At 49.3% G+C, this 24,427-nt stretch overlaps 1 protein-coding gene across 3 annotated transcripts; it reads left to right on the top strand.

Annotated features, from left to right (window-relative positions):
* Nucleotides 1-418: 418 nt before the first annotated feature.
* On the top strand, nt 419-21,273 carry SALL2 (spalt like transcription factor 2). 3 transcript variants are annotated; one of them, XM_081835394.1, is made up of 5 exons: nt 8,132-8,336; nt 8,721-8,756; nt 12,107-14,460; nt 17,473-17,935; nt 20,945-21,273. In XM_081835394.1, exons 1-4 carry the CDS (start codon nt 8,225-8,227, stop codon nt 17,905-17,907), a joined length of 2,937 nt encoding a protein of 978 aa, XP_081691520.1. In that variant the 5' UTR covers nt 8,132-8,224; the 3' UTR covers nt 17,908-17,935; nt 20,945-21,273. The 3 variants fall into 3 exon arrangements, with proteins under 3 accessions (XP_081691522.1, XP_081691521.1, XP_081691520.1); XM_081835396.1 differs by lacking the exons at nt 8,132-8,336; nt 8,721-8,756 and adding an exon at nt 419-529; XM_081835395.1 differs by lacking the exon at nt 8,721-8,756 and having other exon boundaries at nt 8,063-8,336.
* Nucleotides 21,274-24,427: the final 3,154 nt, after the last annotated feature.

Below are 24,427 nucleotides of genomic sequence, written 5' to 3' on the forward strand. Positions count from 1 at the left end.
GAGCGTCATCAAATAAATTTCACCTCTAGCAGGGAGTCTGGCCTCGAACCACAGAGGTGGCTGCATTTCAGCGTTAAAAAGCAGATGCTCTCCTATGTGGTGGTTTAAAAAAAAAAATGCAGAGGACTGGGATAGCTGCAGGCAAAGAAGGAGTTAATTTTGCCCTCTCCCTCTCTCTCTCTTCCCACCCCCCCTTTCAATCCCTGCTAGTACAAAAGAAAAAGAGTGTTCAGAAAGATTAAGAGTTTTGCTTTTACAATGAGGTTCACAAAAGCAGGAGGCGTGTCCCTTAAGTATGTGTGAGTGTGGGAGAGGAGGGGGCTTGGGTTGGGGGGGGGGGTTGCTGGAGAGATCCCATTCCTGAGAGAGAGAGGGATCAGGTGCCCACTGGCTCCCCACCAAAGACAGAGAGAGAGACTTGGGGTCCCCTCCCCAGCCCCCAGCCCCTCCGCAGGGATGTCTCGGAGAAAACAGCGGAACCCCCAACAGCTCATCTCCGACTGTGAAGGTTCCACAGCCTCTGAGAACGGTGGGTTCCTGGAGGGGAGGGCGTATTCTTTGGGGGGGGGGGGTGTCAAGGAGAGCTAGCAGGTGCCATGGGGATGGGGGATGGCAACAGTGTGGGAATGGGTGCGTCATGGGGTGGGGGCACACCAGGAGCTGGGTGGCAAGGAAGGGGTGAGAAGGAGGCAAAAGAGAAAGAAAGTTTTGTTTCCAAACTGGAAGGAAGTTGTTAGGAAACTCCGAAAGTATGCTTTGTAACTAGCCGGTTGCCTGTATGTTCAGGGTTTGGGTCTCTCTACGATTTACTGACAAGCTCAAAACACATCTATCTAGGAGCATAAATTCTGCCATGCTTATATACACATGCATTTTGTCTGTCGTTCTCACATGTACTGTAGTCACATAAGAACTTCCTTTTCATCCTCGTTTTCTTTCTCTCTCTCTCTCTCTTTCTCTCTGACTTACCATCAGCAACCAAGCATCCACTAACATAATGGCCTCTACAGGAAGGATGGGCGATGAGATTTAAAAGCTTAGACACAGTCACCAGCACATTCACTGGGTTTTCAAGGCCCCAAAGACCAACTGACTCCGAAAATGCATGCCATTTCTGACCGCTCCACAAAAATTATCCCAGGAATCATCCGTTTGTCAATAACTACACGGTGGGTCCCTTGGAGGTGAGGGCTGAAAATCCTCCCATGCTTTAGGGGGCAAGGAAGTGTTGTGTACATGAGTGATGCAATATAAATGAAATAATCATAAACCTTCCAACAACCCTGTCAGGTAGGCCAGTTAACCTCACTCATGCTCATTTTACCCACTGGGTGGGCAGAACTTAGAGCGAGAGAAAATTGGTTCACATAAGGACATCTAATGGGTTGGTGGCTGAAGGCCTTTCCGGGTTAGATCTCAGCTTGCCACTATACCCCACCTCTGAGCCCCATTTGCGACCCAGAGATTTCCATCCTTTAGCTCTCACTGCCCCACAGATATACATTGTTGTTGTTGTTGTTGTTGTTGTTGTTGTTGTTGTTGTTGCTATTACTATACAACCCTTCACGGGGTGTAAATTTGCACAGGTGTAAATCACATGGCAGTTTACAATATAAAAACACAAAAATGCATAACCTAGTAACAAACAAAAACAATAAACCCCACCACACATACCCAGTTTAAAAGGCTATATTGTTTACTTAGCCAAAGGCCTGGGAAATGCGGAATGTTTTTGCCTGGTGCCTAAAGATATGCAACGAAGGGGCCAGGCAAGCCTCCCTGGAGCCACCACAGAAAAGGCCCATTCCCATTTTGCCAGACTTCTCACATAGGAAGCACCTCGGATGATGACTCCAGGGTCCTGGTCAGTTCATATGGGAGGGGACGCAGTCCTTGAGGCATTGCAGTCCTGAGCCCATGCCGAACTAGGCCTCAGTCTGCTACAAGAAGAGTTCAGGCGCTTTGTAGAAAGGTCTTGGTAAAGCATGACAACTTCAGGTGACTCAAAGAAGTGAGTCAAGCTGCATTGATCAGGAAAATGGTACGAGAAGGAGGAGCCACCACCCAAGCTGACCGATGTGGAATAATCAGCTTGACCACAACCAAAGCAATTTCCTTCATTATCTACAGCCCAGTCCTAGGCACATTTAGTCGGATGCAAGTTCCACTGTGCCCAGTGAATCTTATTCCCTAGTCTTCAGAACTGCAGCCTTACACACTATGACTAGCACCATTTTGATACATGCCTACCCACATTCTTGTTTCCCTTGCACGCAAAGGCTGCAACCTGGCACACGTTTACTTGGGAGTAAGCCTCCACCTGAACACAGTGTGGCTTTCTTCCAAGTAAAACAAGGATAGGATTGGGCTGTGCATTGATTTTGAGCATGGCATACAGACAGCGCACAAGGATTTGGCCACCTGTACCCTCCCTCATTCATACACAGCCAATCCACTGCACCCACTGGAGCATCGTTTCCACAAATGTGCCTTGATCCTGCCCCCCCCCCCCAAAAAAATTGCTATGCTGCTCTCACATGCATTTTTCTGCACCTTCTCTCTCAGGCCCACATCCTGGTACCATGACATGGCCTGTCACACCCTCTGTTACACATGTGTGCGATACATGCCCTTCCATGCCATCGCTGCCACAGGCCACTTTCACCTTGTCCTTTCCCACTTTAAACAGTCATGGCTCCCCCCCCCCCCAAGAATTCTGGGAGCTGTACTTTGTTAATTGTGCCAAGAGTTGTTATAAGGCCAATATTCCCCTCACAGAGCAACAGTTCCCAGAATTCCCTGGGAAGAGGGACTGATACACCACTATTCTCCCTGCAGAGCTATAATTCCCAAAGTTTCCTGGGAATTCCCCTATTGATACATCGCTATTCCCCTCACAGAGCTACAATTCCCAGAATTCCCTGGGAAGAAGGATTGAACTACTGGGGGAATCGTAGCTCCAAGAAGGAAATAGAGGGGTCTCCTAACAACTCTCGGCAACCTACGCAAACTGCAGCTCCCAGAATTCTTTGGGTGGGGTGGGGGAAGCCATGATGGTTTAACGTCGCATCATAGCGCTTTAAAAGTGCAACGTGAATATGGCACAGTCTTTCTGAGTGTTTTCCTCGACATCTTTCGTGTGTGTGTGTGTGTGTGTGTGTGTGTGTGACTCCCCTCACCCCAGAGAACCAGGAAGAGACGGTCACACACATATGCATTCTGTCACACTTCCTCACACACATATTTTTGCCACACACTGCTTCTTTTCTCTCCCGCTCTCTTTGCTCTTTGTGCTGTTGCTAAGTAACTCGCAGAGTCCTAGATAGTCTCTCTTGTGTTAAGTGAGGTCTCTCTTCCCCCCATCCCCCTGGTTCCCCATCACCCACCCCATCTCGCTCTCCCCCCCCCACCGCCCCTTTTCAGTCCTTTGCTTGAGGAAACTGGACTGGATTGACTCCAGCTTCCTCTAAGAATCTGTGCTGGAGCGAGAAATCAGGATGGAGGCTGGTGGAGGAAAGGAACCGATTAGATGCATCCTTACTCCAAAAGGAGTAAATTCAAGCTGGTGAGGTGCAGGAAAGTTTATGGTCCCTTTGGGAAGAGTTTATTTAAGGGAAATCTGAGCACAGTTAAGCATGGATTCCTGAAAGAAGAAGAAGAAGAAGAACAATAATAATATAATAACATATTAAGTATTCCCCAGCCACTCTGGGCGGCTCCCAACAGAATATTAAAAACACAATAAAACATCAAACATTAAAAACTTCCCTAAACAGGGCTGCCTTCAGATGTCTTCTAAAAGTCAGATAGTTGTTTATTTGCTTGACATCTCATGGGCGGGCGTTCCACAGGGTGGGTGCCACCATCGAGAAGGCCCTCTGTCTGGTTCCCTGTAACCTCACTTCTCGCAGGGAGGGAACCGCCAGAAGGCCCTTGGAGCTGGACCTCAGTGTCCAGGAGGAACGATGATGGTGGAGAAGCTCCTTCAGGTATACTGGCCCGACGACGTTTAGGGCTTTAAAGGTCAGCATCAACACTTTGAATTGTGCTCGGAAACGTACTGGGAGCCAATGTAGGTCTTTCAGGACCAGTGTTGTATGGTCTTGGCGGCCACTCCCAGTCACCACTCTAGCTGCCGCATTCTGGATTAGTTGCAGCTTCCGGGTCACCTTCAAAGGTAGCCCCACATCGAGCGCATTGCAGTAGTCCAAGTGGGAGATAACCAGTGCATGCACCACTCTGGCGAGACAGTCTGTGGGCCGGTAGGGTCTCAGCCAGGTTTATCATCCTGCACAACCAAACATCACTGGACATTTTTTTGCTTCTGCAAATTTATAGTGTGCACTCCAACCTGGTGCTTCTAAGTAAATGCACCCAGGTGCCCGGGTGGTATCTCTTAGAATCCTGCTCCAACAGAACACAGTGATCGGTTAGGAATATAGGAGATTGGGCAATCTTTTGGAGATCCTGGTTCTAAGGTGTGACGGGCTCCAGAGTCCTTTGCTTCTGGTGGTACAGTCAAACCTCGGTTGTCGAACGTAATATGTTCCGGAAGACTGTTCAACTTCTGAAACGTTCGACAACTGAGGATCAAAGGGCGGTCAGCAAAGTCAATGGAGAAAAAAGAAAAATACTCTCCAGAAACCGTTTGGCTTCCAAAAATCATTCAAAAACTGGAGTAGTTACTTCCAGCATTTTGGTGTTCAGGAGCCAAAACGTACGATAACAGAGGCGTTTGGGAGCCGAGGTTTGACTATATACGCTAGATGGAAAGTCCAACACTCCCTACATATCTGAAGAATGCCTTCCCTGGCAACGGCCAACCCAGTAACTCATCTGTTTTGCATGCAAAAGGTCCCGGGTTCAATCCTTGCTACCTCCCCTAAGTTCCCTGTCTGGAACTCTGATGAGCTGCTGCCAATCAGTGAAGACAACACTAAGCTAAATGGACCAATGGTCTGATGCAATTTAAGGCAGATTCCTATTTGGTAAGTTCTGCAGGAGGGGCTCAGCTCGTGGGAACTTCACTAAGTTCAGTCAATGAGGTTATTGCATGAAGCAGGGCCTTCTCCATCGTGGCATCTCAACTATGAAGCTCCCTCCCTGTAGAGATCTGCTTATCCACTTGTTTACATTTAGGCAACGGATGAAAACATACCTGTTTTTGCAAGCCTTTAGGGTGCATTGTAACTGGTTGTCTTTGCACATTGTTGTTGGCTGTTTTGGTAGATTTGCTTCTTCTGAGGCCCTTCTTCGTATGCCTCCTCCTGGAGAGGTGCGGAGGGTGGCAACACGAGAACAGGGACTTCTTTGCGGTGGCTCCCCATCTGTGGAATGTTCTCCTCAGGGAAGTTTGCCTGGTGCCTTCATTATGCACCTTTAGACAACAGGCAAAAACATTCCTTTTTAACCAGGCCTTTGGTTGATCTGATTGGCATCCTATGCCCTTTTAAAATGCGGCTCTATATTTTGGGGGGGGGCGGGTATTGGGTTGTTTTTATTTTGATTACAGTGGTACCTCAGGTTAAGAACTTAATTCGTTCTGGAGGTCCGTTCTTAACCTGAAACTGTTCTTAACCTGAGGTACCACTTTAGCTAATGGGGCATCCCACTGCTCCTACGCCGCCAGAGCACGATTTCTGTTCTCATCCTGAAGCAAAGTTCTTAACCTGAGGTACTATTTCTGGGTTAGTGGAGTCTGTAACCTGAAGCGTCTGTAACCTGTAGTGTATGTAACCCAAGGTACCACTGTATATATATTGTGGTTTTTATCTTGATCTTTTCTTTGAACCACCCTGAGACCTCCGGGTATAGGGCGGTATACAAATAATAATAATAATAATAATAATAATAATAATATTAATAATAATAATAATGCTGCTGCTGCTGCTGCTGATGCAGTGGGATTTTACTTGAGTTTTCAGTGATGGATTTTTTTCTTTTTCTTGATGTAAGGTGTCCTAGGCTCTCATAAGAGCAAGGGTGGCAGTGCTGTTTTTCTGGGAAAAGTGGGGCCAAAACTGCCCATGAACGCCTCCCTTGTTCTCTTATAATGGCAATGGCATCCACCTGAGAGGTACCGGAACTGAGTTCCAGTGAGTTCCGGCTGGGGAGGAAAGCCCTGAAGGGTGGGGTGTATGAACCAATAGTAACACCATGTTCTGAAGTGCGTAAGACTGTGTGGTCTAATGGTCAGAGTGCCAGATTAGGACCCGGAAGGCCAGAGTTCAAATCCCCCCTCAGCTCACTAGGTGACTTTGGGTCAGTCAACTTTCTCTCAGCCTAGCCTACCTCACAGGGTTACTATGGGGATAAAAGTAGAAGCAGGTACGCTGCCTTGAACTCCTTGAAGGAAAATGGGAACAGAAATGCAATAATATAATATATTTTTATATTATATGTAATATGGAGTTTATTGAGTTGGGGATTTATTGGGTTGTTTTTGTTTTGTTTTTGTGATTTTATATTCTGATTTTATCCTGTGAACCATCCTGAGACCTGCAGGTATAGGGCAGCATACAAATTTAGTATTTTTTTTTTTTTTTGAAGAAGAAGAAGAAGAATAAGAAGAAGAAGAAGAAGAAGAAGTTGTTTCAGTTACTTCTTTCAGGTTGCAGTTCTGTATCAAATTACAGATCCTGTAATCTGGTCCTGTGTGAAGTCTTACAGTATGATAATAAGGGCTGTAGCTCTGTGGTAGAACAGATCAATCCCTAGCAACAGAACTGGGAGAGAAACCCTGGCTAAAATCCTGGCTAAAATCATGTTGAGTTAGATGGACCAACAGTTTGACCTGGGATAAGGCAGCATCTTGTGTTTGTTCCCACAGTTTCAAAGGCACATACAGTAGTACCTCGGGTTACATACGCTTCAGGTTACAGACTCCGCTAACCCAGAAATAGTAGCTCAGGTTAAGAACTCTGCTTCAGGATGAGAACAGAAATTGCGCAGCGACAGCGGGAGGCCCCATTAGCTAAAGTGGTACTTCAGGTTAAGAACAGTTTCAGGTTAAGAACGGACCTCCGGAACGAATTAAGTTCTTAACCCGAGGTACCACTTTATCTAGATATGCACTGGCGCAGAAGATGATAACATAGATGGGCAACTTTGTTTGGAATGAGGGGAATCCATCTAAGGGGAGGCCCTCTCCTTAAAAATAGATTGCGATTAAGATTGTTACAGATTTCTAACCCACCTTTCAGGGAAAGTTAGTATGATGCTATCGGCAGAGTGCTGGACCTAGGAGATCAGAGTTCAAAACTCTACTTGGCCCTGAAACACCCTGGGTGACCTTGGGGGCCAGTCATTGTCTCTCAGCCTTACCTACCTCACAGGGACGTTGTGGGGATTAAGTGGGATGGGGAAGAACCAGGTATGCCACCTTGAACTCCCTGGGAGAAAAGGTTGGGATATAAATGCAAGAAATAAAATTAAGAGCATAGATGAAAAGTACCCTGCCTTGAGCTCCTTGGAGGAAAGGTGGAATAATATAAATACAACATTTAAATAAATATATACAGTATATTGTTGTGGGGATTCCCATATGGGGGCAGCTGCATATTCCTGCATTGCAGGGGGTTGGACTAGATGATCCTCAGGGTCCCCTCCAACTCTATGATTCTATTATTAAATGTGGTGGGGAAGAACCAGGTACAGTGAGCTCCTTGGGGTGCGGAAAGTTGGGATATAAACATGGGCGTAGTCAGGAATTTTGTTGGGGGGGCAGAACCTCAGTTTGCTATGTATTTTTATTGATTATTATTGATCGGAGGGCAGGTGCCCCTCCCTGCCCCCCCATATAAATGCAATTTATATTTTTTTAAGAAATTAATTGTGCACTGCCTTACTCCTTGGATGAAAGGTGGGCTAATATAAATGTAACATTTTTTTTAAAAAAAATGTGTCGATTTGCAAAAGGTCCGGGTTTTTTGAGGGGGGGGGCTCCTAAAAGCAGGGCTCCTCCTTCGTCCTGGCTCCTTGGCTCGCTTGCCTCCCTCCTCCTTCCTGGCTCTCCATCCCTCCGTCTCCAGGTGCGCTCCGGAGCCAGGGCGCACGGGGGCGCAGCGCCCTCTCCTTCCGTCGGCGGCAGCCGCCCTCCCGACACCAGAGGTCCCTGCTGCGGCCGGGTGGGAGCCGCTCTCGGCAGCCCACCGCTCGTCTGGCTGCCGCTTGCCTCCTCCTCTTCCTCCATCCTCCGGGATCGGAGGCGGCCGGGCGGGCCGAGATGAGCGCCTCCCGAGCGCACGGAGAGCAGCAGCAGCAGCCGGAGGAGGTGGCGGCGTCGGGCGACGGAGCCGCGGGCGCCGGCGGCGACTGCAGGATGGGCGAGGCCGCAGGTGGGCTCCTCGCCCCTGTGGCTGGTCCAGCCGGCTGGGGAAGGGGAGAGGGGGCGACCTGGCGGCCGTGGCCTCCTAGCAAGGGCTGGAGGGGAAGCAGCCGGGCCCAGAGATCTCCCTCCAGGCGCCCATCTCTCCCCACGCGCTCCTGCATTGCCATTTACGCATCCATCCATCCTAGTTGTTTATCCTGGCCCTTTTCCCCCCACCCACCCAAACAGCCAGCCAGGCTCCTGTCTGATTTGCCATGCCCTGTTTGTGCCTTTCCGTCCCCATTGTCTGCATCCAGAACCCCCTGTTAGCTGTTCTGTAGGAATAAGGTGGATAATTTTCAGGTGTGCTTCCTTCTTTTCTGCCTTCCTTCCTTCCTTCCTTCCTTTCTAGAGAGAACGATGTATGAATGGGCAAAACCTTGCAAAGGTGGGTTGCTGGATAAGGGGGCTTGCAAATTAGTTGGATGTGGGTTGGGCTTTCAGGTAATTAAAGAAATATATATGTTTGCCATGGCGATCCCAATCTTTCTTTTCCATTCTTAAAATTGCATGATATCTGTTTGTCTGCCTTCCCATTTCGTAGGATGATAGGATTTTGCAGTTGGGGGGACCCCAAGAGTCATCTAGTCCAGCCCCCTGCAATGTAGGAATCTCAGCTAAAGCATCCATGGCAGATGGCCATCCAACCTCTGCTTAAAAACCTCCAAGGAAGGAGGTTCTTCTATATTTTTGTTTCCTTCCATTTTTAATAATAGTAATAATAGTAATAATAATAATTTATTATTTATAACCCACCCATCTGGCTGGGTTTCCCCAGCTACTCTGGGCAGCTTCCAACAAAATACTAAAATACAGTAATGCATCAAACATTAAAAGCTTCCCTAAACAGGGCTGCCTTCAGATGTCTTCTAAAAGTCTGGTAGTAGTTGTTCTCTTTGACATCTGCTGGGAGGGTGTTCCACAGGGCGGGTGCCACTACCAAGAAGGCCCTCTGCCTGGTTCCCTGTAACTTGGCTTCTCGCAGTGAGGGAACCGCCAGAAGGCCCTCGGCGCTGGATCTCAGTGTCCGGGTAGAACGATGTCTTTGGCATGCCTGCCACGTTTTCTGGGCTGGCAGGTTTGTTTGTATAACAGGATGGCAATGAGAAGTAGAAACATTGCTTGCTTTCGACATATGGAGGAAACAGACAGAGAAAAGTTTTTCTCTCACACCCTGTGGCAAGGAAATAGTGCGTAGTTAAACTATGGAACTCACTGCCAGAGGAGGCAGCGATGGCCACCAACTTAGATGGCTTTAAGAGTGGATTAGAAAAAACAACAACATGCAGGTTAAGGCTTTCAGTGCCTTACTAGCCTTGATGGCTTTGTTCTGCCTCCACAGTTGAAGGAGGTAATGCTTCTGAATACCAGAAGTGTACTGGAAACTGCAGGAAGGGAGAGAGCTCTTGTGCTCGAATCCTGCTTGCCAGTTTTCCATAGGCATTTGGTTGGCCACTGTGAGAACAGGATGCTGGACTTAGAGGAGCCACTGGCACGATCCACTAGGGCTTATCTTATGGTCTTACATATTTTCTTTTTAAAGTATTTGCAAAACCAGGTACTTGCTGGTGGGGCATAGTGTGTTAGGGGAGGGGGCTACAGCAAGGCAGCTGCCTTAGCATGGAGAAACTCCTGGGCTCACTGTACATCTCCAGCTTAAAGAACCTCCAATGGAAGGAACAGAGGTCCGAAAGAGCAGCTGTCAGTCAACCCTCACCATTGGCCAAGCTGCCTGGGGATTCTGGGACTTGTAGAGCAACACCATCTGGGAATCCAAGCTTGACAAATGCTGCATTAACTAGACAGACAATGTAATTAATATAATACAGTATATGTTTACGTCAAAATATTGGCAGATCCTGAGGAGAGAGAGGGTTGTAACACAAGTTGGTGGACGTACCTGGTTGTGAGCATTAAATGGGCCAGCTTCCTTATACAGTGGTACCTCAGGTTACAGACACTTTGGGTTAAGAACTTTACCTCAGGAAGTAGTACCTCGGGTTAAGAACTTTACCTCAGGATGAGAACAGAAATTGTGTGCTGGCGGCATGGTGGCAGCCTCATTAGCTAAAGTGGTACCTCAGGTTAAGGTTTCAGGTTAAGAATGGACGTCCAGAATGAGTTAAGTTCTTAACCAGAGGTACCACTGTACTTTTGGTCTGCCTAACTCAGCATTGTCCACGCTGGCCGGCAAAGTTTCAAGCAAGGGACATTTCCAGCCACTGTTAGATATAAGCTATGCACCAAATGGCTCCTTAAACCAGGGTTACAGTTTGCCAAAACGGAATGCCTAGTTGCTATTTTGGGGCCAGATGGCTCGAAAGTCGTGTATAATATGACTTTTTGGTTCCAGAAATTCATTCCGATAGTGCAGATAAAATATAATGGATAGAATTCTGCAAGATGTCTTGCTAGTGTGTGAAAACAGCCCGGATCCAAGGATCCGCAGGCACGCACTTCTAGATGGTGGAGACATCAAGGCACCATCCTGACACCCGGGCATATTCATTTGGTCACAAGTGGCCAATAGCCAGGTGCAAAACATGCCTGGCGAAATTTGAACGCTTGTTTCCAGCCATAAGAAGAACCTTCTGGATCAGGCCAGTAGTGTGTGCTGTCTAGTACAGTGGTACCTTGGATTAAGTACTTAATTCATTCTGGAGGTCCGTACTTAACTTGAAACTGTTCTTAACCTGAGGTACCACTTTAGCTAATGGGGCCTCCTGCTGCTCCCGCGCAATTTCTGTTTTCATCCTGAAGCAAAGTTCTTAACCTGAAGCACTATTTCTGGGTTAGCGGAGTCTGTAACCTGAAGCGTATGTAACCTGAGGTACCACTGTATCCTGTTTTCACAGTGGTCAACCAGATGTTTGTGGAAAACTAGCAAACAAGACCCGAGCACAGGCGCACTGTCCTCTCCGGTGACTTCCGGCTGCTGGTATTCAGAAGCATAACTGCCTCTGACCAAGGAAGCAGAGCAGAGCCATCATGGCCAATAGCCACTGATAGCCACGTCCTTCATGCAGATGTCAGAGGGTGAACCTGGGACCTCCTGCATCCTGTTTCCCTTCACTAAAATCTGAGTGTTGCCACTAGCTTCTATCTGATCTGCAGTTGTCCTGTGCATCTTTCTGGTTAAAGATCAGGTGGGCTTGGTTATCAGAGTGCTGTAGTGGTTGGAGCAGAGTACAGTGGTACCTCAGGTTACAGACGCTTCAGGTTACAGACTCTGCTGACCTAGAAATAGTACCTCAGGTTAAGAACTTTGCTTCAGGATGAGAAGAAAAATCACACGGCGGCAGCAGGAGGCCCCATTAGCTAAAGTGGTACCTCAGGCTAAGAACAGTTTCAGGTTAAGAATGAATTAAGTTCTTAACCTTAGGTACCACTGCATCTCAAGATTGGGTCTCCAGCTGTTGTTGGACTACAACTCCCATCATCCCTGCTAGCTGGGATGATGGGAGTTGGAGTCCAACAACAAACTAGGGACCCAAGTTTGAGAAACACTGGGTTAGAGTGTCGGATTAGGACTTGGGAGACCAGGGTTCAAATCCTCACTGGGTGACTTGGGGCGAGTCACTCACTCAGCCTAATCTACCTGGGGATTAAATCGGAAAGAGGAGAACTACGGACACCATCTTGGAGGAAAGTATGGGATATATAAACGTGATGAATGAAATAGATTGCTGATCCAAAATAACCGCACCCCCTTTCTCTCTTGTCTCCGTTTCTCTGCAGGAGATACTGGGGACGAGACAGCCCCATTATCCTGCCCCGCCTGCCGTACCAACTTCAAGGATCCCTCCGAGTTGTCCGCTCACGTGGATTCCTGCTGCTCGGAGCAGCCTACGTGCTCCTCTGCGGCGGCAGCTACAGCCACCGCTGGTCAGGACCACTCCAGCCTCTCCTCCTCGTCCTCCTCTTCCTCGGTAGAAGTCCGTCCCGAGAGCCCTCAGAGCATGGACGTCGAATCGGGGACGCTGCTGTCCGACCCAACCCAAGAAGCGGCCCTTCCCCGGCCCCCTCCCCCGCCTCCCCCAACACTGCCCGCCTCCTCCGCCTCTGTCCCCGGCGGGCACCTCAACATCCCCCTCATCTTGGAAGAGCTGCGGGTCCTGCAGCAACGGCAGCTGCACCAAATGCAGATGACCGAGCAGATCTGCCGCCAGGTGTTGCTGCTGGGCTCCCTGGGGCAGGTGGGCTCCCCGACCCCTTCCTCCGAGCCGGCCCCAGGAGCGTCTCTTCCTCCCAAGCCCCCCTTGCCAGTCTTCTCCATCAAAACAGAGCCAGGGAGGACCCAGGCGTCCAGCTCCCCTGAGGTCCCCAAGCCTGCTTTCTTCCACCTCTACCACCCTTTCCCCGGAGGCGCCCGAGTGCCCAAGGCCGAGCAGCTCCTGGCTCCGGCCTTCCCCACAGCTACGGGCATCCTGGCCGCCCAGTGCTTGGGCACCGCCCGGGGTTTGGAGCAGGCGACGTCTCCGGGGCTCCTGCGGCAGAAGAATGGGGGAGGAGCGGGGGGGGGAGGAGGAGGAGGGTTAGAAAGCAGGCTGGAGGAGAAGCCCGGAGGGCGCCACAAATGCCGCTTCTGCGGCAAGGTCTTTGGCAGCGACAGCGCCCTGCAGATCCACCTGCGCTCCCATACAGGCGAGCGGCCCTACAAGTGCAACATCTGCGGCAACCGCTTCACCACCCGCGGCAACCTCAAGGTGCACTTCCACCGCCACCGGGAGAAATACCCCCACGTCCAGATGAACCCCCATCCTGTCCCCGAGCACCTGGACTACGTCCTCACCACTTCGGGGCTACCTTACGGCATGTCAGTGCCGCCCGAAAAGGCCGAGCCTGGAGAGGAAACCACCCCTCCGCCCACCGCCGAACGCAAGGCCCTGAGCGCCACTGAGAGCCTCACCCTGTTGTCCGGGGCCTCGCCGTCGGCAGCAGCCCAGGCCTTGCCCGGCTTCAACAAGCTGGTTCTGATGAAGGCAGTGGAGGCGAAAGGGAAGGGGGACGAGAACACCCCGCCAGAAAGGGAGACGGAGGGTGCCCGGCTTCAGCTGGGGAAGCTGGTGGGATCGCTGCCCAGCTGGGCCTTGCTAGCCAATCACTTCAAGGCGGGCACAGCGGTGGGGCCTTTCCCCTACGTGCTGGAAGCGTCCCCCTCGGAGACTTCCAAGCTCCAGCAGCTGGTGGAGAAGATTGACCGCCAGGGGTCTCCGTCATCGTCTTCTTGCTCTGCTCCCGTCACGGCTGCCCAAGCTGTGGCTGGTTCCTCCTCCTCCTCTTCCCTGCCCGCTTCTTCAGGGCCCAACCAGTGCGTGATCTGCTTGCGGGTCCTGAGCTGCCCTCGAGCCCTGCAGCTCCACTACGGGCAGCACGGAGGGGAGAGGCCTTTCAAGTGCAAGGTGTGCGGGCGGGCCTTCTCCACCCGGGGGAACCTGCGTGCTCACTTTGTGGGCCACAAAACCAGCTCGGCCGCCCGGGCCCAGAACTCTTGCCCCATCTGCCAGAAGAAGTTCACCAACGCCGTTAGCCTCCAGCAGCACGTCCGCATGCACCTGGGCGGGCAGATCCCCAACGGGGCGCTCCTCCCTGAGACCCCGACTTCGGAAGGGGCCACCTTGGGGGAAGGCGAGAAGCAGCAGCAACCGCAGCAACAGGCCCCTCCGCAAGACGAGGAACTGTCGGAGGAGGAGGAAGAAGAACCCACCGACGAAGACTCCCTGGAAAGTGGAGGGGAGAAGGCCGAGGGGCCCTCCAGCCCGGAACAGGAAGCTCCGGGCCTCACCAAGGAAGGGGGGGAAGCGGTGCAGGCGGAAGAGGAAGACGGTGGCACCAATGCTGCCTTGCCATCAGGGCCCGGAAGCCCTCAGCGGCCCATGCAGGAAGGGGAAGAGAAGGCGGAGGGGGAAAAGGCAGGAGGGGCAATGCCGCAAGAACAGGAGGAGGAACAGGAAACCGGCGGGGAAGGCCCATCGGAGAAGCAAGAGGGCAGTCAAGCCAAAGAGGGGCCAACGCTGGTTTGTGGGATTTGCAAGCAGGCCTTTCCCGACAGGGCCGCATTGCGCAAGCATGCGCTGGCTGCCCACCACCAGGTAAGGGAGAGACCGTTGTGCCTTCTCAGTGTCTCCTATTATAGTAAGTGTTCTGCCTATCCCCTGTTCCCTTGTGATTTCCTTCTCCATCGCTTTATTGACTCAGGAAGTTGGCTTCACTTGGCGTGCTGTCTGTCCCCCTCTAGAGGCAGAACTGGGGAGTGCAAGGCACCATTACAGGAAGTACATCTCCCTTACACAGTATTGACACAGAAAGCTGGTTGCACTTGGTGCGCTCTCTGTCCCCCTCTAGAGGCAGAACTGGGGAGTGCAAGGCACCGTTACAGGAAGTACATGTCCCTTACAAAGTATTGACACAGGAAGCTGGTTGCACTTGGTGCGCTCTCTGTCCCCCTCTAGAGGCAGAACTGGGCAGTGCAAGACACCGTTACAGGAAGTACATCTCCCTTACACAGTATTGACACAGAAAGCTGGTTGCACTTGGTGCGCTCTCTGCCCCCCTCTAGAGGCAGAACTGGGGCACGAAGGGCACCATTGTAGAGAATACGATACCACATTGCCTCACAGTTCTGGAGTGTGGCAAAACATCTTTTTAGTATTATAATTATCGTTTCTTCCACTTGGACCACCCATCAGGTTAAGCTCACACGGCAGTTCATGATATATTTATTTAGAAGCAACAAAATAAAAGTCTGTAGCAATAGAATCCCTGTAAACACACATTTATTAAAGCCTGAAGGTTTAAAATGCATCTTGGCAGTACAGCAGCAGCCCAGTTTGATTACCTTAGGCCTTACAAAGGCTTGCAGCTTCCTGTCCCCATATGGCGTAGCTTGTTGGTGTTTGTTATTTATTTTTAAATAAATGATTTTTCCTAAAAAGGAAATGAAAGTGGCATAAAGCATGCATGCAGTAAACTAAATGTATTAAGGAAATTACCAGAAAATTTAAAGAAACTGTGGTTTTTTTAAAAAAAAATAACAATAATCCTGAAACAAAAACAGCAACCTGTAACAACCCCCTCAAACACACGCACACACACCTGAATTGTGTGAAAGCACAAAAGAAAGGAAAGCAACATTAACATAAAGGAAAGGGGAGAAAGGATTTTTGGCTGAAGGCCTGTACCACGGTCGCTAGACCCTCATTTTCTTGCTCAGAAGCCTGTGCTGCTATCGCCACTCTGCTTCGTCTCTCTCACAGTGCTTCCCAAACTTGGGTCTTCCGCTGTTGTTGGACTACAACTCCCATCATCCCTAGCTAGCAGGACCAGTGAAGAGCCAGTACAAGTTGCAATTTCAGCTGAATTTGGGGGGACCCGCTTGAAGCATCCTTTGCGCCTAGCTATTTCATTTTCTTTTGTTCGATTGGCTCCTTGCAAGCAGCTGAAAGTCTGGGAATTCTTATAATAAACCTGATTTGCAGTGGGGGTTGAATAATTATTTTTGGCAGCTGTGGATCAAAAGTCTTTGAAACAGCAGAATATAGGCAGCCGCCTAGACTTTGATGTTTGGCATTGGACATGTGGGCACCAATTAAGGTGGAGTTGCTTTCATTCGGAAGCATGCTTAGAAGCCATGGCGAATGATAGAAATGGGACACGGCCATAGCTCAGCGACAGAGCATCTGCCTTGCATGCAGAAGTTCCCCGGTTCAGTTCCCGGCATCTACAGGTAGGCCTAAGAATGCCCCCTGCCTGAAATTCCTGGAGAGCTGCTGACCCTCCAAGTGGGCCTATCTTCCAGGGGACATCCCTGATTTAGAGACGCCATTCCGGTTTCCGATTTCATCCTGGAATGTCCCACTTTTCCTTAAAGGTAAAGGACCCCGACAGTTAAGTCCAGTCACGAATGACTCTGGGGTTGCGGCGTTCATCTCGCTTTACAGGCCAAGGGAGCCGACGTTTGTCCACAGACACGTTTTTCCAGGTCATGTGGCCAGCATGACTAAGCCGCTTCTGGTGCAATGCAACACTGAAACCAGAGCAGTGCACGGAAACACCGTTTGTCTTCCCGCTGGAGCAGTACCTATTTATCTACTTGCACTTTGACATGCTTTTGAACCGCTAGGTTGGCAGGAGCAGGGACTGAGCAACAGAGCTCACCTCGTTGCGGGGATTCAAACCGCCAACCTTCCAATTGGCAAGCCCAAGGCTCAGTGGTTTACACCACAGCACCACCCGCGTCCCTCACCTTAGGATGACCCTATTTTCATTGGAGAAATGTTGGAGGCTATGGAGTTCTTTCTCTCTCTCTCTCTCTCTCTCTCTCACACACACACACACACCATCTGAAGGCAATCCTGTATACAGAAGCTTTTTAAAAATGTTTTATTATGTTTTTTAATATGTTGGAAGCCGCCCAGTAAGATGTGTGGGGTACAAACAGTAAAATTATCCTTATGGAATGGGGTATCCCTATTTTTGTCAGAGAAAAGTTGGAGGGTATGGAGCTGCTACCAGTTAGTGTAGACAATACTGAGCTGGGTGAACTCGATATGAAGAAGCTTCCTGTCTTCTGGGTCAAACCAGCAGCATTCCTCCCCTTGTGGCCACCCGGACCATTTTAACACTTGTCCTTAAAGACTTACATTGACTCCCAGTATGTTTCCGAGCACAATTCAAAGTGTTGTTTCTGACCTTTAAAGCCCTAAATGGCCTTGGCCCAGTATACCTGAAGGAGCGTCTCCACTGCCATCGTTCTGCCCAGACACTGAGGTCCAGCGCCGAGGGCCTTCTGGCGGTTCCCTCACTGCGAGAAGTGAGGTTACAGGGAACGAGGCAGAAGGCCTTCTCAGTGGTGGCGCCCACCCTGTGGAATGCCTTCCCATCAGATGTCAAGGACTTTTAGAAGACATCTGAAGGCAGTTCTGTTTAGGGAAGTTTTTAATGTTTGATGTTTTATTGTGTTTTTAATATTCTCTTGGGAGCTGCACAGAGTGGCTGGGGAAACCCAGCCAGATGGGTGGGGGGATAAATAATAAATTATTAGGAGTGTCGGCTCAGGGCGCCGCCTGTGTTAAGTGCCCATCTCTTTCATCTTTCTCCTAAAGGTTAATCTCAGCGGCCACGTGTGGAGCAGCAACCAGGCCCGCCGAGGGAGGCGCCTGCCCCTAGAAGGCCCCGTGCCGGTGCTGTCGGGGGGCCAGGTCAAGCTCCAGGACTTCCTGGGGCGCGACATCCCAGCCCAGCTGGTGGGGGTGGGACCCCTCTCTTTCTGGAACCAGTACACGGCCTTCCTTTCTGGAGGCCTCCCGACCAAGCCTGCTCACGGTGGGGGTAGTGGTGTCGCTTCCTCCTCCTCCTCTTCTTCGGCATCCAACGCGGGCACCCACGGCCTCTTCGGATCCAGCGTCACTCCCGCGAAGGTGGCCCCCAGCGAGGCCAAGGAGAAGCCGCCGGTGGGGTCTCTGCTGCTGCTTCCTCCACCGCCGCCAGCCCCAGCCCCGGAAGTCATCCCTGAGAACCAAGGGAAGGGGGAGAAGTAACGTCATCCTGACGTAGCGCCTCCGTCAGGTAAGGCAAGGTGGAAGAGACCCATTATGGCTGCAACTCTTGCCTGGTGGAATTGGAAGCTGGGCCCCGGTGGGTTGGGTTGGCATCTGTCTCAAGGGACAAAGGAGGAGTGAAGTCAAGCTGTTGGAGAGTCACAGCGCCTGCTGTGGCTGCAGGGGCCAATGTGGGAGAGACATGTTTTGTTGCAGCTAGGGCAGATGGAGGCATCCCTTTGTGCCGCTGCAGATACACCATGGCAGAGTGTGGTGTAGTGGTTAAGAGCGGTAGTCTCATAATCTGGTGAACCGGGTTCGCGTCTCCGCTCCTCCACATGCAGCTGCTGGGTGACCTTGGGCTAGCCACACTTTTCTGAAGTCTCTCAGCCTCACTCACCTCACAGAGTGTTTGTTGTTGGGGGAGGAAGGGAAAGGAGAATGTTGGCCGCTTTGAGACCCCTTCGGGTAGTGATAAAGCAGGATATCAAATCCAAACTCTTCTTCTTTCTGGGCCGTTTCTCTTGTGGTCACTGCTGTGGCTGCACACCCTGTCTGTCCATCTCCAGCCACTGTGCAACTTTGCGACACGGAATTTGCTGGCCAAAGCTCAGCCAGAAGTGGGATTTGTAATTCTATGAAATTCTGAAATCTGACCGGTGATAGGATTTGTGATTCGCGGCAAAGGGAGGTCTGGATTCATGGGACCCAGGTGTATGGGCTTGGCTGGAGGCTGTTACGAGCAGCGCCCTCGGTGGTTTGCTATGTATGCCGTCACTGCCTTGAGCAATCCAACCCATTGCTGTTCTGCCCAGTGTATCTGCTGCTGGAAGCCACTTCAATAATAATAATAATAATAATAAAATTTATACCCCGCCCTCCCCAGCCAACACCGGGCTCAGGGCAGCTAACAAGCAATAATAAAAACAAGTTGAATGAATACAACTTAAAAACAAGATTAAAATACAACATTGAAACATTAAAATGCAGCCTCATCACAGGAGGAGAAAGGAAAAAAGAAAGGGGGGAGGGAATCAAATTGACTCCAAGCCAAAGGCCAGGTGGGACAACTCTGTCTTACAGGCCCTGCGGAAAGAAATCAGATCCTGCAGGGCCCTGGTCTCATGAGACAGAGCATTCCACCAGGCCGGAGCCAGTGTTGAAAAGGCCCTGGCTTTGGTTGAGGCTAATCTGACTTCCTTAAGGCCTGGGGCCACTAGGGTGTTACTATTTATGGACCTTAAGGTCCTCCATGGGGCATACTGGGATAGGCGGTCCCGTAGGTATGAGGGTCCTACTTAGAGATCGTGTATACCGCTTGGGTGGTGGGGCAGATCTGCTGCCCTCTATATGTTGCTGAACAACTGCCCCCATCATCCCTGACCACTGGCTATGCTGGCTGGGGTTAATGGGAGTGGGGAGTCCAGCAATATTGGGGACGCCACAGGTTCCACACTCCTGATTTCGCCCATGGAAGGTGCAAAGTGCAGAGAACATTCCTCTTCTCCCTCTCACTAGATGGTCCTTGTGTGGGGGTGATGATGGCTCGGATGTGATTGGGGAGGACTCTGCTTTCTAAAATGGGCTGTAGCTCATTACCACGGCATCTGATTTGCATGCAGAAGGTCCCAGGTCCCTTGGCATCGCCATGTACGGCCGGGAATGTCCCCTGCTTAAAAGGACCTGGAGAACAGTCAATAGAGAGTAGACAATACTGTGCTAAGATGGACCCAAGAGCCCCCAGTAAAAGACAGCTTCCTCTATCCCTATGTTCAGGGCAAGGTAGAGTCTGAAGTGGCAAGAAATACTGGCATTGTTTGCATATTCTTTATCCTCCCAATGTAAAACTAGGGTTGTCATACATCTGGAATTTCTCAGACGTAGCCAGGATTCGTCAGAAAACGCTTCAATGTCCAGGAAAATCCAGACGTATTGCAACACATGTCGAAAGCGTAGATTTTGGCAAATTTCCTTTAAAATAGCTCAGAAACCTCTCTCTTTTTGAGATTTTGCAAAAGAAAGCCCAACAACTTTTGTCTCCAGTTTTTCACTTTTTGAAATATGGCAACCCTGTCAAAACTTCCAGAGTTAGCAAGGAGAGGCGAGAGTAAATTGATGGGGACTGTTGGGATGAAGGAGGGAAGGGAGCACAGCGTGTTGCTGCTAGCCTGGGAATGGCTGTCTTTTGAATGTTTGCCCAGCATCCTGTTCCCAAAGGTATTCAATTGGATGTCTCCAAGAAACCTGTTAAAAGGTGCAGAAGACCCTATTTTTAGTTCCCCACACATTTAAGGCATTTCTAGATTTCTCCTCAGCCCCGAAAGGCTCCTTGAATAGCTTACAAATAGCAAAAATGAGTCACATCTCCGCTTGCGGTCTAAGAGATAGAACACTTAAGGAAAAAGGGGTGAGGAGGGAAGAGGAAAGCAAGTAAACACATGCACCAGTTCTTCAGTGTTACAAAGTTCATAACGATGAGCAGATTTTGGAAAGTTTGGTCATCCACTCTCTGGATCGACTTTGCAAGATGCTTTGCCATGAACAAAGCAGTCGCGTTTTTGCGAGGTGGGTGTCAAAGTAGTGATTTGCAAGGAACTAGACCACAGGGTGAGTGAGTGTGGTTTCTTTTTCCCTAAATTTTTTCTTTTCTTTTTTTTTAAACTTTATTCCAAAACCGAAAAAGAATTACAAACATCAAATTCAAAATCCATATTAGTTTTGTAACATAAGCCTATTACATAGTTGACTAGATTAAAATACACCTAATCGCTATAGACTTCCCTTTGCTATACATAAATGCAACGCAATTAGAAATATTATATTAGAAATTTTTATAAATTCCCCACTTCCCTTTACCCATGTGTGATTTCAATATATTTTTCTAACGTCTTCCATCTTGTTGTGTTGTTGTAGTTTAATAATTATTCAATTGATTCTTTTATTATTTCCTTGCTTACCCCTGCACGTTTTACACGTTATCTATTAATATTCCAGTTCCGGAACCAACTTTTTTCTTTTCCTTTCCTATCTTTTCCAGGCGGAACTGTTTTAGCAATACCCAGGCTGGTGGGGACGCGCCCCCCCCCCCTTTCCCCAAGCGCAGTCCCGCAAGAAGAGAAGTGGCTCCGGTCTTAATTTTAGCAACATTTTAGTCTTTTACTTTTAAAATGTAGCTTGGATGTCCGTCGGCCGAAAGGCAGGATCCTGTTGTGGGTCAGGGAAGCACGGCAAACACCCTGCACCCATGGGGAGAAGAAAAAGGAAGTGAAAGTGTGTCTCATTTAGATTAGGGCAAGGATGCCGGACGGTCCATTCAAGCGAAGGGAAGGACATCTTGAGCTCCCCAATAAAAGCAGTTTGACAGAACTACCAAGTCTTTGGCTCTTTATTTCTACAAAGACCTGGAGGGGCGCCTGGTTTAGCCCCCTGATGTTGACCCCCAACACACACACACACACACACACACACACACACACACACACACTGCAATTGATGGAAGCCAAAAGGGTCTCTCTTCATGTACACTTCAAATACAGGTAGCTCACGGCTGTGTGTAACTCACAACTCACACACATTTAACTTGCACGATTGCACGGGTGGGGTGGAATAGATAAATGAATGGAGAGCGGAGGAAACTCAAACTTTGGTTAACAGCCCTCCACCTTGCAAGGGGTGGGGGCAGTTCCCTGGGTTCCTGGCTTTATACATTTTTTTTAGTACAGTGGTACCTTGGTTTACAACCATAATCCGTTCCGGAGGTCCGTTTGTAAACCAAAACAGGTGGTAGCCCAAGGCACGCTTTCGCCAGTGGGGCCTTCAAAAAAAAATTGTTCATAATACAGTGGTGCCTCGCAAGACAAAAATAATCCGTTGCGCGAGTCTCTTCGTCTAGCGGTTTTTTTGTCTTGCGAAGCATCCCTATTAGCGGATTAGCGCTATTAGCGGCTTAGCGGCTATTAGCGGCTTAGACAAAGGGGGGGGGGAGGGAAAAGACTTGCGAAGCAAGCCCATAGGGAAATTCGTCTTGCGAAGCGCCTCGAAAAACAGAAAACCCTTTCATCTAGCAGGTTTTTTGTCTTGCGAGGCATTCGTCTTGCGGGGCACCACTGTAATAAAAAAAAATGGTTGTAATCCAAAAAAAATATTGCAAACCGGGACACGCACTTCCGGGTTTGACATGTTTGTAATCCAAAATGTATGCAAACCAAGGTACCACTATATACATATGGACCCTCAGTATGTAACCTCCCTGTAAGATACGAGTTACCGGTACATAGCAGTCTGTCCAGCAGGAGGCAGTGATGAGTACAGGGGAGTCAGAGGGAAAGAGAGTCTGACCCCCCCCCACCAAATGCATTTCTCCCCCATCCACCCCCACCCCATTTATCTGGAATATTTATGTGGAATATTTAGGGCTGCCTCCTGACAAAATACATCTTAACTTAATTGTATGCATTTTAATATTTAGCATTTGCATATGAATAAAGATAATTCTGAAGGGAAAAAACTAGTCTTACTTGGGATGGGCCCATTGAACTTAATGGGCATGGTTAAAAGGTCTATATTCAATTCAAGGGGTCTACTCTTGAGTTAAAGAGTGGTGCACTCTTTGCTTTAGAAAAAGACATTTCCTCTTAGCCAGAATGGGGAGCTGCTTCTAGGGCTGTTTTCATAAGTATTTGTATTAAAAAAGAGTTAACTTTAAAAGAAGAAGAATACTTGGATGAAGCATGAATCTGATGGAATAGAAAAGTTTCCAGCAGATGTTTCTAGTTTTCAATGAAAGGCACTTGCGGAGTCACTGTTGCACTATTCCACAATACTGGGCTGGTAACACTAAAAGGCTCGGTCTCTTGTTGCCAGCTGAGCTTTTGTCAACTTGGGGAACGACCAGCGATGCTTCTGCGGACGATCTCAGTGACCAAGCTGGGATATAAGGGTTCATGTGGTCCCTGATACAACTGTCAATCACCTGATTCATAAATAATCACCTGAAAGAATCTCTCACCCCATACCCAATCAATCTCTGCGCCCATCCAATACAATATACTGCTCAAGCCTTCATTGCTGTGGCACCCACTGTATGGAACTTCTTCCCCTTGAACGTTAGGCTGGTGCCATCTCTGCTGTCTGCTTGTCACCTACTGAAGACCTTCGTCTTCCTACAAGCCTTTTGAGATCTTCCCCAGTATGCATCTGTATTGGAATTGCTCCTAAGATGCTTTCTCAGTTTGTTGTTTGCAGCCCTGGACTCCTTTGGATACCATTTTTTTTTTTGTAAATAAGTAACAAATACTAATTAAAAAAATATTTTAGAAATGGGACGTTGACAACCATCTTTGGTCGACAACTGAAAAAAATAATAATAATCTGCAGTGCTGGTTAAGCACCTTTGCATCAAGCTTAGAAACCTCTTTCCATGTGTCAAGGAAGTGGCAGCATCTGATTTTCTTCCCCTCCGCTTCCCATCGGTTACAGATAATGCTATTTAGCGGCTTATGAGCTCAAGCCTTTGTTGCAGCTTCAACCTGGCAGCCGTCCAAAGGAGAGGGGGCACTTCCTTCTCAGAACTAATCCTCTCCACCCATCCCCATTTACCATCCTCAACATCTTTTGCTCTTATTCATCCTGCAAATTCCAGAGAGGAAGCTGCCTAAGTCTTTCAAGGTGCCAGGAGACTCCTTTCTGCTGCAAGAGACTAGCAAATTTATGGTGGCATAAGCTTTTGCTCCAGTCCATCAGATGGACAAAGTGTTATATTGAATTGCAACAAACACACTGTTGGGAGTTTGGGTGGGAATCGTAAACTGTGAATTCAGAGAGAAATGAACTGCAGAAAATTTAGGACGGTGATAAATAAGTGCCTTACAGTGGCAATGAATTTGCAAAACAGCCATCAATAAGACAGCCATCCTGGCACTGGTATGCTGATTAATACATATAATATGCTTGAAATTGACTGCCAGAGATGGCACCGAATCTCTACCAGTATTGCAAATTAGCAGTTTCACACTTTGGTCTCCCTAAACCATGTGTAACTCAGGATCTGGCAAAGGTGAGCTCCAGTCCATGAAAGGTTATGCCACGATAGATGTGGTTTTGCCACAATAGAGTGACACTCGTCTCCTGTTCTGGAAACTTTAGGTAAAGGTAAAGGTAAAGGTACCCCTGCCCATACGGGCCAGTCGTGACCGACTCTGGGGTTGCGTGCCCATCTCGCTTAAGAGGCCGGGGGCCAGCGCTGTCCGGAGACACTTCCGGGTCACGTGGCGAGTGTGACGAAGCTGCTCTGGAGAGCCTGCACCAGTGCGGAAACGCCGTTTACCTTCCCACTATAAAGCGGTCCCTATTTATCTACTTGCACTTAAGGGTGCTTTCGAACTGCTAGGTGGGCAGGAGCTGGGACCGAACGACGGGAGCTCATCCCGCTGTGGGGATTCAAACCGCCGACCATACGATCGATCGGCAAGTCCTAGGCACTGAGGTTTTACCCACAGCACCACCTGCGTCCCTGGAAACC

This window comes from Podarcis erhardii (genome assembly GCF_964252035.2).
Source record: "Podarcis erhardii genome assembly, chromosome: 13".
NCBI classification, from domain to species: domain Eukaryota; kingdom Metazoa; phylum Chordata; class Lepidosauria; order Squamata; family Lacertidae; genus Podarcis; species Podarcis erhardii.

Coding starts and splice junctions, on each gene's coding strand:
- SALL2 (XM_081835394.1), top strand. CDS start 8,225: ATGAGCGCCTCCCGAGCGCACGGAGAGCAGCAGCAGCAGCCGGAGGAG. Junction 8,337..8,720: donor CAGGATGGGCGAGGCCGCAG/GTGGGCTCCTCG, acceptor CTTCCTTTCTAG/AGAGAACGATGTATGAATGG. Junction 8,757..12,106: donor ATGGGCAAAACCTTGCAAAG/GTGGGTTGCTGG, acceptor GTTTCTCTGCAG/GAGATACTGGGGACGAGACA.